Source organism: Varroa jacobsoni, unplaced genomic scaffold (genome assembly GCF_002532875.2).
Source record: "Varroa jacobsoni isolate VJ856 unplaced genomic scaffold, vjacob_1.0 scaffold_1248, whole genome shotgun sequence".
Classification (NCBI taxonomy): Eukaryota; Metazoa; Arthropoda; class Arachnida; order Mesostigmata; family Varroidae; genus Varroa; species Varroa jacobsoni.
In genome coordinates this window covers 294,280-311,823 of record NW_019214150.1, presented here as the reverse complement: position 1 = coordinate 311,823, position 17,544 = coordinate 294,280, and the positions used below count along the sequence as shown (strand labels likewise).

The window sequence follows — 17,544 nt, the reverse complement described above, 5'->3', positions numbered from 1 at the left end:
TAGTAGAGCTATTAAAGGACGCGCCATTTAATTTGATTCTAGAAGAGATTTAGTGCTATGACACTACTCGAACTAGAAAAAATAGCATACGAATCTCTGCTACTATCCGCATCGAAGAGGCTACCGTACAGTGACGCACGGTAAGCAACAGGACGATAAAGCGTTAACGTTTGCTGGTAGCCAATAGTCCTAAAGCCGTTGCGGGAACTGGACCCGTCGAAAAGGCACATAGGCCGGTGTATTTATTAATCTAGTCTTCTTTCCGAACTCTTTTATGCGATATCAATTACTATGTTTTTATGTAAATATCAAGAAACGCTTCAGTTATCTGTGAAGCAAATGCTTATTAATAAAGGCGTCTTTCTAATCTAATTAAATTGGAGAAAATTCCTAATTTAAAGCTAAACAATATGCTATATCGAGTGTGTATCTCAACGAGTACTGTTTATATATGAATGTTAGATTCAATTTCTTACGTTGTTTCCCGTACAGGCAGCTAAACATGGCGAAAAGTACGATCTACTTGTAGCAACATCGCAGAAAGGCTGGAACTGATTGCCGCATCGGCACCTGACATTACATACGGTTATCAACGAAAGACTGTAACATGAACAAAAATAGGCCAGCATATGGCTGACAGTTAACACGACAACGACTCAAACGTTCACTGTTAAATTTGACTCGTATTAGTTCATTAAGCTCTACGGCACTCTAAAAGCAAGCTAAATATATACAAATACCACAATATGCAAGTTACTTATTGTTTATACCAGCAGGTTTTTGTAAAGATGTACATTTTGTTAATGCTTGAATAGGGGCTGGCTTTGTTAGTACACCTGACTGAAGGGCCCATTATACGATAAGGAACACCGTGTAGCATAATTGCTTTTTCTATTTACTCGTGTATTTAAACTGTCTCGTACGACGAACCGTTTTGCAGCCCGATAATCTACCCGAGAAGATTTGTGATATCAAACTTCTGATATCAAATTTGATGGCAGGGTAGACCAGCACTAGACACTAGTGAATACGTTTTCGGCTCAATGTGGCAGAGCTCCTTCCATCACGAAATTGCGCCAAGCCGTTGAATTATTTTACATATAGTAATTATAAACCAAACGGCTATTTAAATTCAGCAGTAGGTAGGTAAAGCGTATAGAGTACTTTTTTTAATAAAGTAAAAAAAAAAAACCATCCTATATTCTTCGTCCGTCTAATATGCATTTTTTCCTGTCGTATCTGCGTATAAGATCCAATCCTGAGGGAGGCATTTCACTAACTTTATGGAATGTCGAATCAGACCCAGTAAACAGCCATTATGATGCAAAGAAACTGGGAGATAGCCGTAGAAGGCAGCGCATCAGAACAACGGCGATGGTTCATTGCCTGGTCATAATTCGCCTGCTTTTATACAGCAAACTTTATTTATATCGCGTTACTCATACGCACATAATTACGGCAAGACTGTGAACGTAAACATTTTCGTAGTATAGAGCCTAATTTAAGCACGAGCTAAGTCCTCTTTGTACGCTGTGCCTCTGTGTATGCGGGTCATTGCCACAGTCTAATCGTTAAGTGATTGATTGATATAGTAGATTGAGAGTCTCAAGTACTACGGCAGTTGAAACGGATGCGAAATCAGGCAACTGAATCAATAGCAGTCTACACACGCATGAGACGTACAATCTGAAGTCACACCTCAGTTCACGGGTATCGGATCCTCCAAGCACTTTTCAGTATCTACTACACAATGATTTGGTCAATAACCGCAAGTACCGAACAAAGCCTTTTCTATAATATAGGAAATGGGGAAAACTTATAAATTTATGGGGTGAATTTAGTTCGATACTGAATCAATGTCCAATCTTCAATAAATCATCAGGTAGCGCTTTTTTGGACGTTGAACCTATAAGTGAAAGGACTCTATTATTAACCTACGTTCAGGACCAATCTTCAATTTCTGTAAAGTTCTCCCGTTGTGTGGTGTGTCGCAATTTGCCTTTGAAAGCTGCGCAGTGATCACGTCGACATATACCAATGGTATCTATCGACTTTCTAATGAATAACCTTTGAGGACTGCTTAAACGATTGGGTTATACAAAATAGCTCTTCCGATTCATTTCTTTACTGTGCAACAATACGGCATATCATAGCAATAAATTCCCACTCATAACATTCTGCAATTAGTTCTACTAAATAAACGATCCGGTTATATTTACTATTCTGGCCCTAATAGATTTCGGTTGCTAGACGCCTTTCTAAAAACTTGCGGTCCCCAATTGGACCGAAACTAGTTTAACGTAAAATTATGACTCAGTTGTCAATGTTCCTAGCATGATCTTTGACAACTCGGATTGTTACGATTCATCGGATGTTACTTAAAGATAATTATTAATTTTCCTAGAGGCTTATTTAGAAAGCCAATAAAACAGTTGGAATTCTTCATGATCTTTTAACGTGTGGTATCGGTGCAAAGCTCAATACAATTATTTAAACTTAAAAAGAATGGGTCACTTAAGAGACTACAACAAATCATGGCGGAACACCTTTATACTAACTCGACGCTCTCTCAAGTAGCAAATATGTACCACACAGTCTTTGTGTCCAATGAAGGCTAATTATTCTCCTTGGTAGTACATTAAAATGTCCATAGTGATGATATAGCTAATACATTGTTCCCTGCTGTCGAATCAAAATAGCCATACTCTAAGCTGCCGCGGGTGGGAGGTTTACACTCTTGTGAAAAAAATCTACGACGAAAAGATACGTCAAAATGTTTCATAAGGGACCAGCCGCTCTGTATATGTTGATCATTTGTGGGGGTCCGTGCAGACAACCTTGCAGCCTGCCCCACATTTTGGTGCTGTGACATAAATGATTCGGCAGCTAGCACGAAGACGCTAGCAAAAGGTCGGTCAATGAAAAACTTGATTTTGGTTACCATCCGTACCTATGAAAATATATGATTGTTTCAAGTTTTGCGTCATCAAGCCAGACACAGCTAAGTTCCAACAGAGAACTAACTACGTTTACATTTGATTTCCAACCTACACCACCTAGTCCACCGTAGTAGTGGTCTCTGAGTTAAGTAGACAAACACTTCACTACTGTATCTTTATATACGTATCAACCATATACCCTATCTATGGAAAAAGCTTACGGTACGCTTCATTTAACAATTGCGACCCATATTCTCAAATGGGTTAGCCAGAACTTCGCCAGTTTGATACGAAACACTGACATATTACATAATGTAACTTATCCAATCTACAAGTGCGGGTGAATCATAGCAACAAATAGCTAGCTCAGCGACCTATAGTATTCACACTTCTCAGACTTTTAGACCTTGTGTATCTCGCCTACCGAAAACATAATTGTATTATAGAGCTTTTAGCAGGCTGAAATCTGATTAAATCCAGTGAGACAAGAGAAGTTAGCTTAAAAACTGGAATTTCTTTAGAAAACAATTACGTTTAGGGTTTTTTCAACTACCCAAATTCCGTAGGGTTTATCAAAGGATACGAAGAGGTCAAGCCAGAACAACTACACCAGCTTATGCTCAAGCTAAGCTATTAAGGTGCTTCTTTCTTGGTATTTCAATACTTCAATATTTCAATCAACTTACCTAGCCTTATATGTGATATACCGCATCGCAAATATCGCCTTTCTATATACTTGACTACCTTGGTCACATGTCAATGTATCTCATATATTATAGCTTAAATATAGACAAGCTAACTACAAAATGTCGGTAACCTGTGTGGGACGAGGTTATGAGAAGGCAACTTCGCTGTTCGTAATATCCTCTCTTCACATTTTTCTCTCCGGGCAAACGTGACTCAATCTGGCTTTTAGTAATTCCATTTGAATAATTTCAAACTTGACTGTTATTAATTTAATAATAGTGGGAGTTCACCAAAGTTTTGATGAAGTATATTAATAACTTTCTTAAAACTTAAAAGGAGACACGATGCGTCTGGCGACGAAGTGATAAACGTCGAACCGGCGAAAGTATTGTGAACAAACTTCGATAGGCGTACAGCAGAAAACATCGCTGGATAAATGGCGGTATCGCTGTTAATAACATTGCAGCATACTTTAGAGCGGTTCTATTCGATGTTGTGCGCAAACGTTTATAAATAACGCTTCGTCAGCTCACCGCTTTGGACGTTGTTCTGACTGAACGGCTCTTTCGCACGGTTCAGCATGATCAGTTTCCGTGAAAGTAGAAAATACTCAATGCAACGCCATATGCAACATTTCACGATGCTGCCATATTAGTATTAAATGAAGGATTATTGCGTCATGTAAGCGAAGTCTAATATTCTCCCTAAAATTCCCATCAGTGTGCACTTATGGTATGGGGGCAAATGCATATGTGTGTGTGTCGAAATCGGAGTATCTATCGTTAATGGTTAAAATTGCATCTGCTCTTAGTCTCAGACAGGAAAACAATCACGCGTACGTTAATCTTCACCTCTAGATAGAGGTCGTCTACTGATTGCACATCGTATCATAGATCTGCACGTATCGGAATAATGCCCAGCAGCCTACATAATCAGGAAAAATCAAATGAAACCAAAAGGTTATATAATAGGTGCATACGTATATGTGCCTAAGTCGTAATTCAATGATCGTAATAAACACAGCAAGTGAATTACCTCTTATCTTATCTTGATAGAAAATAAATCTTCATAAGGTTTTCTTTTACGTTGGCTGTGGTAGTTCCAATCACTGTGCTATCTTATTGAAGTAAAGCGTCTGTTCTCCTAGAAATGCCCTGTTCGAAATCTTAGGAACCCAAATCGCGCTACCAAACACACTGTGGGTCTCATCGATACTTCTTTTGACTATAAAGCAAGAAGCAAAACTGTCCAGCATCTTCTGGACCATCTGCGTCCAGCGTGTGCATGAAGTTCATTCCGGCTAACAAGAACGAGCATCGTAATGCGATTTAAACTGCTTCAGTCCACTAAAATATTTATGAATATGGTACTGGCTTTTCAATGCTCCCTACATCGTGCTCTTTTTTTCTTTCGTATTTTTATCCACTTCATCAACTAAGCCTGGCGTGGTATTACTATAAGAGTACCCATTTTATGAGTAAGTACGGTATATTACGTTACAATATTCTACAGCAGAGTACTTATTCTACGAGCAATTTAATGTAGAACTTTAAATATTGTTAAATACGTTAGCGCTCAACCAAGGTTTACCGGCTTACATTGTAAAGTAACATCAGGTTCGTCGAAAGGATTAGTACTACTAGCGTTTGATACCACTGATATACCTGTTGTAAAAAAAAACTCTGTTTATAGAAGTCAGTCTTAGTACAATCAAGTTAAATGAGCCCAACAATATTGGAATATGTCTACCTTCCATCCGGGGCCGTTTCTGTTCCAGATAGCTTCCATCCATTACACGGTAAGAAGATGGCGATGACCAATACGATTATGTAAACGATATCGGCGAACACCGCAAATGAGCACACAATGCGGGCTGACGGCCGTAAAGCACGTATCCCTATACCACCAACCATTATAGCAATAATCATTGCAAGCACCTTTGTCGAACCTGAAACAACGGTAGGCTTAACTTACACTATGGGCCTGCATCGACAATAGTAATATTAATAACTATAATGATAGATGTTCAGTACCGGCCTTACAAATGTTCCTAGTTAGGCTAACTTTTCTTGTTAGTTCGTTATTTACCGACATGTGAGGATAACGCCGCGGACATACGTTAATGATACGTACGTAATCCTCGATCGAAACGATTTATTTCGCGCGTATTAGCTTAATGCTAACAAACCTGTCGTTAAGAACGTTGTAGGCACATCAAGATGAACGTTTTTCAAAGTCGACACAATTTTCTTCCATGCTTACTTTGGCGAACATGTTCATACATTGCTTTCAGTAACTTAATGGTTTATTGCCAACCAGCGGTTTACAGCGGTTTTCTAACTCCCCACCTGATAACACCTGAAAGACGCTATGGAAGATGTGGCCAACGTTTACGGTCGAACATGTCATGCCGTACGTGTTAGCATATTGCACACCTTTAGTTTGTAGCAAACAGGCACTTAAACATCAGTTTGGTCAGTCACAATAAAGAACAACATAGACGATCCGCGAAAAATGGTGACGTTTTTCACACGTCTTCCTTTTCTTGTGACATTTCCTATTAGCTTAATTAATTAACCATAATATTACATCTATAAATACATTTTCTTGCCAGGGGTAACTTAACAACCAAAAAAGAAGGATACCGTTAAAGCTAGGTCATAGAAGTACCCAATTCAACTGTTCGTACTATTCATTGCAGTCAGTCATCGTTGAAGGAATTTCAAGCGGATATTAACTTGTATCAGTGTGCATTCATTTTTATGGTATCGTGCACAGATGGTCCTTGTAAAGTTGGATACGTGACGCCGGACTCACTAATCCAGTGACAATCCTCGCAGGCGCACTTATTAAACTGAGCTACTTGTAAAGATGATAAGAAGGGTCACCCAGGTCATCTGTGTGCAAGATGAGCAAACAACGTACGTCGGAGCATACAATGATCAATCTTCAAAAACTTAGTTGAGCAATACTGTAGTTCTACTTAATGATGAATTATATTCGCTTGTTTTGTTAATGAAACAGTATTAGAAACAAACGTTGTTTCAATAGAATCCTAGCCTTGCCTAACGATGCATATCTATCTAGCGTTTTTCTTTATTCGCGCGCTCACCTGTAAGAAAACTAGCTTTCGCAGGCGATACTCGATACTGATGTTCAATGTACTTTGGCAAGTTCATCATGTAGCCACCGAGACCATTTAGGATGAATATGTAACCGATGATTTTCCACATGTAAACGGGGTTCTTCGATAGACGCTTTACAGCTAAACAGAAATCCTGCAGACGTTGAAATAACATGATGTTGAACTTATGTAACAAACTTCAAACAATGAGAGTTTGCAAAGTTTCAGGGATAAAATGTATAGCGTAGTGTGAGGACTATGGAGCAAGCGATCTCTAGTTGCGCTTTTGTTTTTAACTCATTTTTGCCTGTCGGAACTTCATTGAGTATCCTCCGTGCACCTGATAATGATATGTACATATTAATATGTTTTTGTTCATTAGTAGCGCCTTTCCTAGTCTCCGTTTCGGCCATGACAAGATAGTTTACTGATAGAAGACAGTTAAACGTTTAGATCTAAAGGACACTCGCCTCAAAATCTCTCTTAAACTTATTAGTAAGCGATTTGGGGGGTGGTTTATTAACACACCCAGTGGCCGCTTGGTTTTGTTCGGGGTATCGTCGAATATCTGCAGCTCGCCTCCGCATGTGTTTAGGAAACAGGATAAGGGGCAACGAAACTACAGACATCACTGAGCCCCACACGGCGAATGGAAGCCACCATGCACCAACCCAACGTGGATCACGGGTTGATAAACCACTCGGAGGGCCTAAACGCATGAAACGACGCAAAGCATTATTACGTTATAAAATACAAACTCGCACTGTAGTAGCGGCTAAAATCCATTCGGGCTTGTAAGTTGTAGAGAGAATATACATATTTAAAAGTTGTTGAATGGCCGAGAGTTTAAATAAATGTCACGTCTTTGAGATAATTATAATATTTTTTTTCTCCTTTAAACCGAAGAAAATTATATGGTGTGATTTATTAGTCAGAAGTAAAGAGGTTGCGATACTGTAAACAAATGAATAATCGGCCTAATATGTGATGTCATTGCGCTTGGCGTGGAAAGTTTATCAAGTCAGCGTCGGGCAGATCTTTCTACAAAACTAACTAAAGGCCAAGTTGTTGCAGTTTCAAGCTTAGTTATACATATAGCTTTATATAGCCAGTGCAGATTGCTCACTATTTTTTCAACGGTGCAAATAACACAATCTAAATAACAAAGTAAAGGATACTTATGCGTTTTTAGCGAGATGTGAATTTCTCATATCGATCATATAGAAATACGGCATTTTCAAAAGTGTCGATATAAACGGGTCTTGTTATTCGTTTTTAACTTGAATAACACATAGAATCGTATCTTACTGAGCGGATGTTCATAAAGGGTGAGGAAATACGAGTTGACCGTAACGCCAAGAAGCGGACCGAGCATTCGAAGCGCCATAATTGCGGCTGAAACAATTTTAAACAAGTGCAATTACTTATATAGTTTGCCAAGTAAATTTAGCTACACAAGTATCGCTCATATAGATGCTGGCTGTAAATGAAGTCGGGTTCATACCGAAATATATGGGTGAGTTTTTCTTTTTGACGTTATCATCCATGTAGGTTGTTCCTGCTATGTAAAACGATACTCCTCCGATCCCGTTGAGCATGTTACCTTAACAATAGAATGAAACAGGAACTTGAAAAGCGTGTTTCAAGTTACCAAAAGAAGACCAATGTGGGAAAAAGTATTTTTCGCTTATTTTTGTTACTGGATCTAGAGAATGAATACAATCTAGATCTTTTACAGTGATCGTATAACATTTAGCAAAGACGTTCTGAAGACAGCTCACTTGTTGTTGTGTGCAGAGTTTCCGAACTAAAGCGTACCGCGAGAAGCCGAATTATTTTCTTATTTTTCATCCTTATCTATTACATTTTTATTACGCTAAGAATGTGTTGAAGGCCAAACATAAAACTGTACAGCTAAATCATGTTAACGCGTTAGGTGATGTAGAACTAACCAATCGATAAAAGCACGACTACCGGAATAGCCACGGAAACCTCTTGGTTTCTTGGTCTTGCCAATAGTCTGTTTGCCTTATTAAGATTTATGCCTCCGCCGGTCGAGGCACCGAGTGATGTGTTGAATGCATTTGTTGATGTAGCGTCGTTCAATGGCCAGCCAGATTCATCTGGCGCATCGCAAAATTCGGTAAATAGCTGCGTTGTTTTTCTTGAGGCACCGCGATGACGTTTGCCATTTTGCAACACGACTCCCCTGTTTTTAAACAATGATGTTACAAAGCAGGGATACATCCATATATAAACAAGGTAGGGCATCTCTTACCGGGCCTTTTTTGTGAATTGTCTTTAATACTGCATGTTTCAAAGAAATTCTTTGCAACTGTCGTTCCTGACAATTATACTTAAATCGTATAATTAATATCCAGCCTCAATTTGGAACCTAACCTGGTCAGAGCATGACTTTAGTCTGCGGATAATTTTTTTACGTCAAACGATCTTGGTAACTCGCAACGGAAAAAGCTGTGCTCATTCGCGGTATGACATGGGTCCAGCTCGTTAAAATGCTAAGATACTTAAGTGTATAATTTAATCACGCAACGGATGGGCTCTGTTACCTTAGGACACTCATAGGAAAAGCAGCCAGAATATGGATCAACGGATTTTGCTTGAATCCTGTGAAAAGTGCACATTCGTCGACAAGCAAAGAGAGGTATATCTATAGTTGTTGCGGGGGCAATGGCGCTTTTCAAGGTCTTTGTTTCGATCATACCGAAGACGCTCATCGCCGCGGTTATGATATTGCTTAAGCATACTGCACAGTTAGCAGGGATACGGCCACAATGCTAACCGCAGACCTAAAGGTTAAGGGAAGACGGATCTTCACCCGGCAGAGAACAGGGAAGGCATAGTTTTGAGTGTGTGGCAGAAGAAATGAGACGCCATATTTAGATTCGCGCAACGTACGACTGAAAGGTATATTCCTATGGGGAGTTTAGCCACGACCTCAAATATTCCTGTTATCTCTGGGACACTCCAAAGCTATCTATGCCGACTTGGCATAGCTGTTGTAGACAGTTGTGCACAGTGAGCCTTGTCCTCACAAGGTTCAAGTGGCAAAATTTGCCATACGCTAACGGTATGGATGGCGTTTACCAATATCAGGGAAAAATACGCAGCTCGGTATAAAGGGTCTTACAACCTTCCGCATACTGTCATGCGATAGGTGGGGCAAGAGATAGGCGTTGGCGCGGCTACTACTACTACTAAGGGCAAACGAACATTCTTTTTATACTGCGGTTAACCGGTACCGAGCACAGGCCAGACAGGTAATCAAGCAACGATTTTCTTGGCCTCAAATACAGTTAAATAAAGAGATAGACTGGGAGCGATGAGAACAATTATATTTAAAAAGGCGATAACAGTATATGTAGGCTAAACTCAAATACGTTACATTCGAAGAAATTGGGAAACTATATTATGGGCTAATAGTACACCGAAATGCACACAGAAGTTCAAAATGGCTAACAAGTTCGAAAAGTGCAAAAAGCCTATTTGGATGACCTGATAGATCCTTGATACCCTACATTCAGATATATCAAAAACTCAAAAATCAAAAATGGCTTTAGAATTGTTTTGATGGACTTCCGAGCCTTTAAAATCTGATTGCTACTGGGAGAACCTTGATTCAAATTCAGATAACAGCGCACTGTGTACCACGGTAAATTTGTTGTGCTGCGTTAAAGCAACGGTTTAATTTTTCCTTGCACAGACAATAGCGAATCCCTGCTACGACAAAAAGCCTTGTTCTTTTTGTCATAGAAAAAAAAACAAAAGTTACCACAGTTCGGCTAAATCTAGATGCTCTTAACGTTATATGGTAGTCCACGAAAGTAAGCAAGCAATTATCAAAATATCAATCTTGTTATAATTACTTACCCTTCTGACTCTATGTCGAGGCTGCCGTAAAAAATATGTGGGGCTACAAAGAATACACAAGCCATAATCGATAGCCAGACTCCAAATACAAGAATGCGTGGCCTGGATACCTGTTCGCAATGAATGGAACATTATATCTAACTTAATTTTGTAATCGTTTGCACTTAATTAAGTATATAAGTCATTTTATTGTTGATATTTTTTCAGTGTAACCGCTAAACAACGTTTCCTATATTAGGTTTCTTCATATTGACACGTCAATTAGGCCTTGTTTTGTAGTGCTTTACTGTTTACCTATCATACTCTATCAAAGCGAACCAATAAGGGCGATAAGCTTTATTTAGTTATTTTTAGTTACATATTTACAGAATATGTCGAATATGTTTCTTCTGGGGTACGATTACATGGAGAAAATATGGTCATTGAATTCGAATGTGTTGGTATACAGAAGAAGAATTCCGTTACTGTCGGAATGGACAGTACGATGCTCTCGCGCATTACTTTTTCAGATAAAACTTACCTTTGTCGCATAGTAACCGATAACAAGGCTGGCAATGGTTCCAGTGATATTGTCCATAATTAAAACGGTTGAAATCATTGTGCCCGACATCCCAAACTTCCGTTCGAGAGTAGTCATTGATGAATTAAGGCCCGTCTTCATCGCGCCCTGTACAATACAAATACTATTACAAATCTGCATTTTAACATGATGCTATTGACAGGACGTATAAGGTACATACTTTTATATAATATAAGGTGTCTACTTTTTCTTTACCATGTTTCTACACTCAGTCGCATTCCTGCTGGACGCTACAAAATAGGTCATAATTTCTCATCGTTTAATTCAGTTGGCTGTTAAGTTTAATATAAATGGCTAGTTGTGGCCCAACTCTCGTTATGTTATCTTTTGATTCTAATTAATAGTAAAATAATTAATTATTTCTTCAATTTTTATGGCTGGATGCTGTGCCGATGTGTCTGACCGTTCCATCCTCGTCATCATTTACACCTGAAATATGCCGAAGAGTAGATAGACGAATGTGAAGTAAATGGGCTTCATAAATTGTTGTAACCACTCAGGTCGCCACGAGAAGACCCCGCAGAGAAAGTCCTCTGGCTTCTCAGTCTTTGTATAGGGTGCGTGCTTCTCCATCCCAGGATCCTCTACTGGTATCTTGGCATCATTTGATCCTGTCATGACGATGAAGCTCTTTTTTACGCCGCTTAGAAAACCCAGCCTCACACCTAAAATCGTTCAAAACCAGAATATAATGCAATAGAGTCAACATTGTCAGCTAAATGTAAATAAGACAATTTACAATTTTATTTTGCCTTAAGGTTCGCTGACTTTTATTTTTAGTTTCTACTTTTTTGCTCTCTCTCTCTCTCTCTCTCTCTCTCTCTCTCTCTCTTTCCCCAGAATGACGCGTAATGACTCTCCCGTAAACAATGAAGAGCGCCGATTGCCGTTCGCTAAAGTACTTCCGAAGCTAGCCGAGACTTGCAAACAACGTTCCATTGCTTCGAAAATGCACTTTGTAAATTACAACTCAACGAAGTGAATTACATTGAGATGATGCGATCTGTTCCTAAATTGTGGGCGTCCCTTTCGTTCTTGTAGAATCTCCATTGTACAACCCAAACAAGCTACCATATGTGAGCCAAAATTAGTTTTAGAAATTTCGTGTGTCTGCACTGTAAATGATAGTCGAATAATTCCAGCTCCGGAGTAGGTCGATGTCATTTACAGCCGGAACTTTGTAGGGCGCATACGGTAGTAATCCGAAGCAAAATAACTAAAAAAAGAAAAAACATAATTTTTCAGCTTCTTGCATTAATTTAGCTCTCCTTAGATAAAATAACTTGCTAACTTCTAATTAGTGGATACGAAAATAATGTACTATACGTACATCTCGAAAAGTAAATGTACGCAGATGCTCATTTCTTCTCTAACAATATTCAGATGAGCCAACAAAGAGCATCTCACACTTCAAGTAAACAATAGTCCAAGTTCTATTATATATTTGTAATCTTAAGCCCATCATTGTTTAGCGCTTCGTTAACCACTCATGGTGTCCAATAGAGGAGAAGAAGGTTTATCAAGATGCCAGCCTCAGATATCTTAACGTATGTCGCGGAATTGTTGCTTGCTTTAAGTATTTAGGATTCGTCGAGTAACGAAATTTGAAGTAAAACGCGCTATAAAATGCAAATACTCAGCTAAGTAGAAGCAGAACTGTCGTTCCTTCCATAAGCAGAATTAGATAGCATTTCTTATCATGTGTGGGCACCCTACAAGACGAGAATTCAAAGAAATACAAACCATAAACAAGAAACGTTTAACAATTACGAGACAGAAAGCATATTTAGGGTTGTGTGTTTGTACAACTTAGTCATTTTACGGATTTGGACAATTCAACGGTCGATTTATAGTAACTATTTTTTAAATTTACCACAGTTAGAGTCATTGCTGGTCTAAAAACTTCTCAGAATTTATGCGCTTCCAAAGTGTTCATTGCCTCTTGTTTATTTTGTATTCTACCGTTTTTTAAACTCAGAGCCTGAATATACATGAGCATCGTAACAGCAGCGCTATTACACGGGCTGCTTACGAATATGGGGGAAGAAGGGGGCGCTGAGCATCCTACAGTACAGGGGCTATTAAGGAACTTAAAGTTAGATTTAAGTGGGGCCCATTATTATTATTATTATGCTTAATTGGAAGTGTACTGGCTAGTTTTAATTACGATCGAGTAAGTGTGGCTCAAGGAAATGAATTCCGGATAAAACAGTCACCGAAATACGAAGTATCAACGTCCCGTTCGATACGACAACGCGCACATAGTGCTATGCTACCACCAACATTTAAAAGGTGTAGGTACACTACATCAGAACAACAGCGGTTCTAAATGGGACGCTCAAGGAACAAACGATATATTAATGCTATAAACGGACAAAAATAACTCCAGATCGACTATAAGCGATGATAATATGTATACTGTCGAAAAAAAAAATAGATGAATCAAACAGTTACCCAGTGACCTATGCTATTTATTAGTATATAACACGTCAGGGATACATCTAATGCAAACAATCATTTGTTTGTATTGTACGTTACAGCGTTACATTGTTTGCGTAACAATCCATTTAAATACCTTACACGCTAAGGACAATTCTGACAACTTTTATAAAGTGTTTTTAATCCTATGCAGGCCACAAGTAGTTCAATGATTACGTAAGCAAGCCTTTGCTTGGACTCGTGGACAACATGAGGTAATCAAAAGAACAAAAATTAAAAAAATAGTTGCATACTAGAGGTTATGTAATCTCTGCGGGAGGTTTGCCACCATGGCACAGTTGCGTACTTTACCTCAGCGTTCCTTTTTTGCCTTGTCAAGTAATCCTTTCGTGCTACCTCCTTTTATGACCGTCTATAGGGACTCGTTGTCGGAAAATTTTTACAAACGCCGCATGGCTACGTCTCCAGCTTGACCAATTGATGACCCAACAAACGATTTGAAAATTTTAATATGGCAACCCAAAGTTTATCTCTCTATCTATGATCTCCGAAAGCTATAGCATTCATAGTGAAATCTGACTCTATATATATATATATATTATGTTTATTATGTATTATTAAAAAAGGAAAAAGTAAACAGAGTTTGAATAGATAAGCTAGAATAGAAGAGTTAATAAGAGACCGACTTCGACGTATTTAACGCTATTATTCTGTTCAGGTTATGCTAAGTAAGCGCAGATGCCCTTGAAACGAATGTCAAATTTTAATCAGTTGTATTATCAAGTCGTTACTGTACATACCGTACAAGCAAATAAACCAACCGCGCACCTCTAGCCAGTTCCTAGATAGAAAAAAAAAAAAAACGCTGCAGTTGCCAATAAAAGACGCGTGTATATTTTCCAGCGTTCAGATTTTCCGGCCGCATTTTTTCTTTGCTTTTACGTAACCTTTGCATTCTCTGAACATTGCTGTTCTCCGTTTTGACAATAAACTAGCTTAAGCTATTTTTAACCAGCGAGTTAAATTTCGTCTGTCATATCTATAGCTTTCTATTTTGGTGTTAAGCGAGCTTTACCCTAATCGGAAGACGCGCCGAATTTGCCTACAACTCTTGGAGAACGCGCGCCACTTGCCAAATAAAGAACAAAAAACAACTGCCATTTTTTGGGCTCTCGCTAAAGAGGCCAGCGATAACAATTAACGATAGTTAATCGTCCCAATTACAGCCATTAGCAGCAATGCTTAATGAAAATCCTGGGTCGAAATACTGAAATAACGAGGGCTGACGCAAATTTCGGTTGCTTTGAGAAATAGCCCCCTCCCATCGTGCCGGTGTACGTTATGATGCCCGTTGCTATAATTTACTCTGTGTATTCCCAATCGTTTTGAAGTGGAGAGATGCGCCTGCTATGTGCTGACGCATTGACTGCCTGCGTGATAACTGCTGCTATATACGTCTTCGAAACGAGTAGATGTATGTACTTTCAGTTAACAAAATGACTGCTGCAAACGTCTCAACTGGGTAGGCTACAACGGCAAGATCTGAAGGGCAGAAGAAGTTGTATCGATTAAATTGGAAGCTTTCCCAGTAACACACAATAGGCGAAAGAGAACACGATTTTAAAAATTCTTCGTTGTAGAGCTGTTTGCCAATTTCGGTAAAAAAATCGTCCAATTTCTTATAAGCGACTTCACTAAATACAGTTTAAACTGATTGTTCCTGCCGTCGTTATGTCGATAGTTTCTCATTCAGTATATACATTTGCTGACACACTCAAATTGAAGAACTCTTCTAGATTCTTCTCGACATTCTAAATGCGGTGGGCAAAAAGCATTAATTAAAAATTGGCTATTGTCAGTGCAAAGGATTTTTCCTAGATAACACAGTTTTGCCCAGGATAAAACGAAATGAATCAAGGTCACCAGATTAACCACATCTTGGAAAATTACCAACAGATAGTTCGTGTCTAATTCTCTGAGACGCTTTGATATATATATATATATATATATATAGTACAGTATGGTTGCAAACAGATATAAGCTAAACCCTGTTTGTTGCAATTAGAAAAGTCAATCGATGCGTTCATCTGTTGACCGCTAGACAACCGCACTATGAGCATTGTCTCAGCAGTAGCAAAGCCGACTTCGCGGCTGGCGATCACTGCAACCATGAACTGAACACGTAAGCACGATTCTACGTACGCCAATCACAAAAGACACCATCATTTCTCTCGTAGCTAGTTTTCGTAAAGCAAATTGAAGTTTTCTGCTTTACACGAAACCGGTAACGTTAGGTAGAACACTGTATATCAGTGGAAAATTTCTCAGTTTACGATTTAAAATTACGTTTGAAAAAAATAAATGTTTCTTTCTTGATCATGCTAAAATGGTCGTAAAGAATCCATTATCACCAAAATAGGATATATCGTACGTAAATGCACGCTTGTTGCATCGATTACTTCACATATGTGTACATGCATAAGGGGCTATTGTTATTATTTGCTATTTTTGGTTGAACATATCGGGTATATGTCAATGCCTTTATATGTTACACTGTTTCGAGAGTCTACTCAAGTGGTCTTCAGCTAATCATGTTTCACATAATCTTTTTCCTGCACATATGTTCCTGTTCCAAGGAAGTGATAAGGATGTACAGATATATAGAACGCGACTATCATTATCATCATCAGGCGCCTAGGACAGCGCGGTGAGGCCGCAGTCCATGTTAGTGCCCTCGTTCCCTCCCAAGATTGTGAGACAGTTTGATTTGTTTTGACTCAGATGCTATTTCCTGAATGTCAGTGATGCTTGGAATAGAATGCTAGACACAATAAACTTGGCCCATTGAGTATGATATTTTGGCATCATGATATAAGTTGCTAAACCTCTACGCAGTATGCTATGTTGTATAGAGCTGGCGCAATGCCAGCAGCAGCGTTGCAGCTTCCATCGCTGACACTGTAACCAAATTACGTGAGTTAAGTGCTTTACGTGCTTCGGCTATCCCTGACGGCTTTCCCTAATGAGGTCTAACTAGCCTTACCAGTAGCTGCTGCTGCTGCGATCCTTCGCTACGAGTAAGTCTTGCGAAAACAGCACCCTATTGTACGTAACTTGTAAACGTCGATATAAGCTGCGAGATAAACTGTCCTTTTGGTCGTCAGGCCTCTGAGCGAAGGCATGAGTTAGCCCATAGTGTTATGAAAATAACAAGCAACTTGACTAATCCTGTTTTCTAAGGTATTATCGTGCTGCACATTACGCACCTATAAGAAAGTTCGTCGATTTTAGAATTGACGACGCCTCGATAGTCGAACTGTGGGTGTGCCTGCATCACTTCGAGAGATGGCCTCGGAAGAAATCTGTTGCTCTGTATTCGGCCGCTTCTAAACCTGGGTCAGTTTGTGACATGGAACTAAGGAGGCTGACTGCTCAGATAATGAAAAAAAATCTACCATTTACATAGTGGTACATCAGCTATATTGACATACCTTCAAAAATAAAAGCACTAAATACCTGTATACGAGATATTTATACAAATAGATATTTGAAAATTTCATTACATACAGCAGTGGTAATCCGTGCCTTTATCAAGCCTCTACATCGACATTGAATACTTTTGTTTACTATGAATTGTTAGTGACAAAGTCTTCAAGTGATAATAAAACCTTGGCTCCTGCCAGAAACTGACTAATGTAAATGTTAGATACATGCATGTTTACATCTTATCTCTATTTGGAAGAAAATTTAGTTGGGATTCGTTGGATCACAGATCGTGTAATCGATTTGTTTTCTTGATTAAACTGTACGTGCTAGAATTAACTACGCAGATAGAAGAAACAGCGTTGTATACTTAGCTACGTTCTAATAGTAATAATAATAGT

At 38.9% G+C, this 17,544-nt stretch overlaps 1 protein-coding gene across 7 annotated transcripts in view; it reads right to left on the bottom strand.

The window, feature by feature from the left end:
• Nucleotides 1–17,544, bottom strand: part of LOC111268026 (solute carrier organic anion transporter family member 74D) — a 44,294-nt gene that overhangs the window by 9,124 nt on the left and 17,626 nt on the right. For 5 of the 7 annotated variants that reach the window (XM_022846714.2, XM_022846712.2, XM_022846711.2 and 2 more), the window contains exons 2-11: nucleotides 11,651–11,886; nucleotides 11,162–11,308; nucleotides 10,642–10,751; nucleotides 8,703–8,959; nucleotides 8,255–8,353; nucleotides 8,059–8,145; nucleotides 7,221–7,459; nucleotides 6,739–6,904; nucleotides 5,376–5,574; nucleotides 477–600 (exon numbers count right to left, since the gene is read on the bottom strand). In XM_022846714.2, coding sequence (XP_022702449.1) covers nucleotides 477–600; nucleotides 5,376–5,574; nucleotides 6,739–6,904; nucleotides 7,221–7,459; nucleotides 8,059–8,145; nucleotides 8,255–8,353; nucleotides 8,703–8,959; nucleotides 10,642–10,751; nucleotides 11,162–11,308; nucleotides 11,651–11,839 — 1,617 coding nt within the window. In that variant the 5' untranslated portion in view covers nucleotides 11,840–11,886. Of the gene's footprint in view, nucleotides 1–476; nucleotides 601–5,375; nucleotides 5,575–6,738; nucleotides 6,905–7,220; nucleotides 7,460–8,058; nucleotides 8,146–8,254; nucleotides 8,354–8,702; nucleotides 8,960–10,641; nucleotides 10,752–11,161; nucleotides 11,309–11,650; nucleotides 11,887–14,011; nucleotides 14,129–16,926; nucleotides 17,072–17,544 lie in introns of those variants that run through there. The other 2 variants (XM_022846713.2, XM_086971534.1) reach the window with 2 other exon arrangements.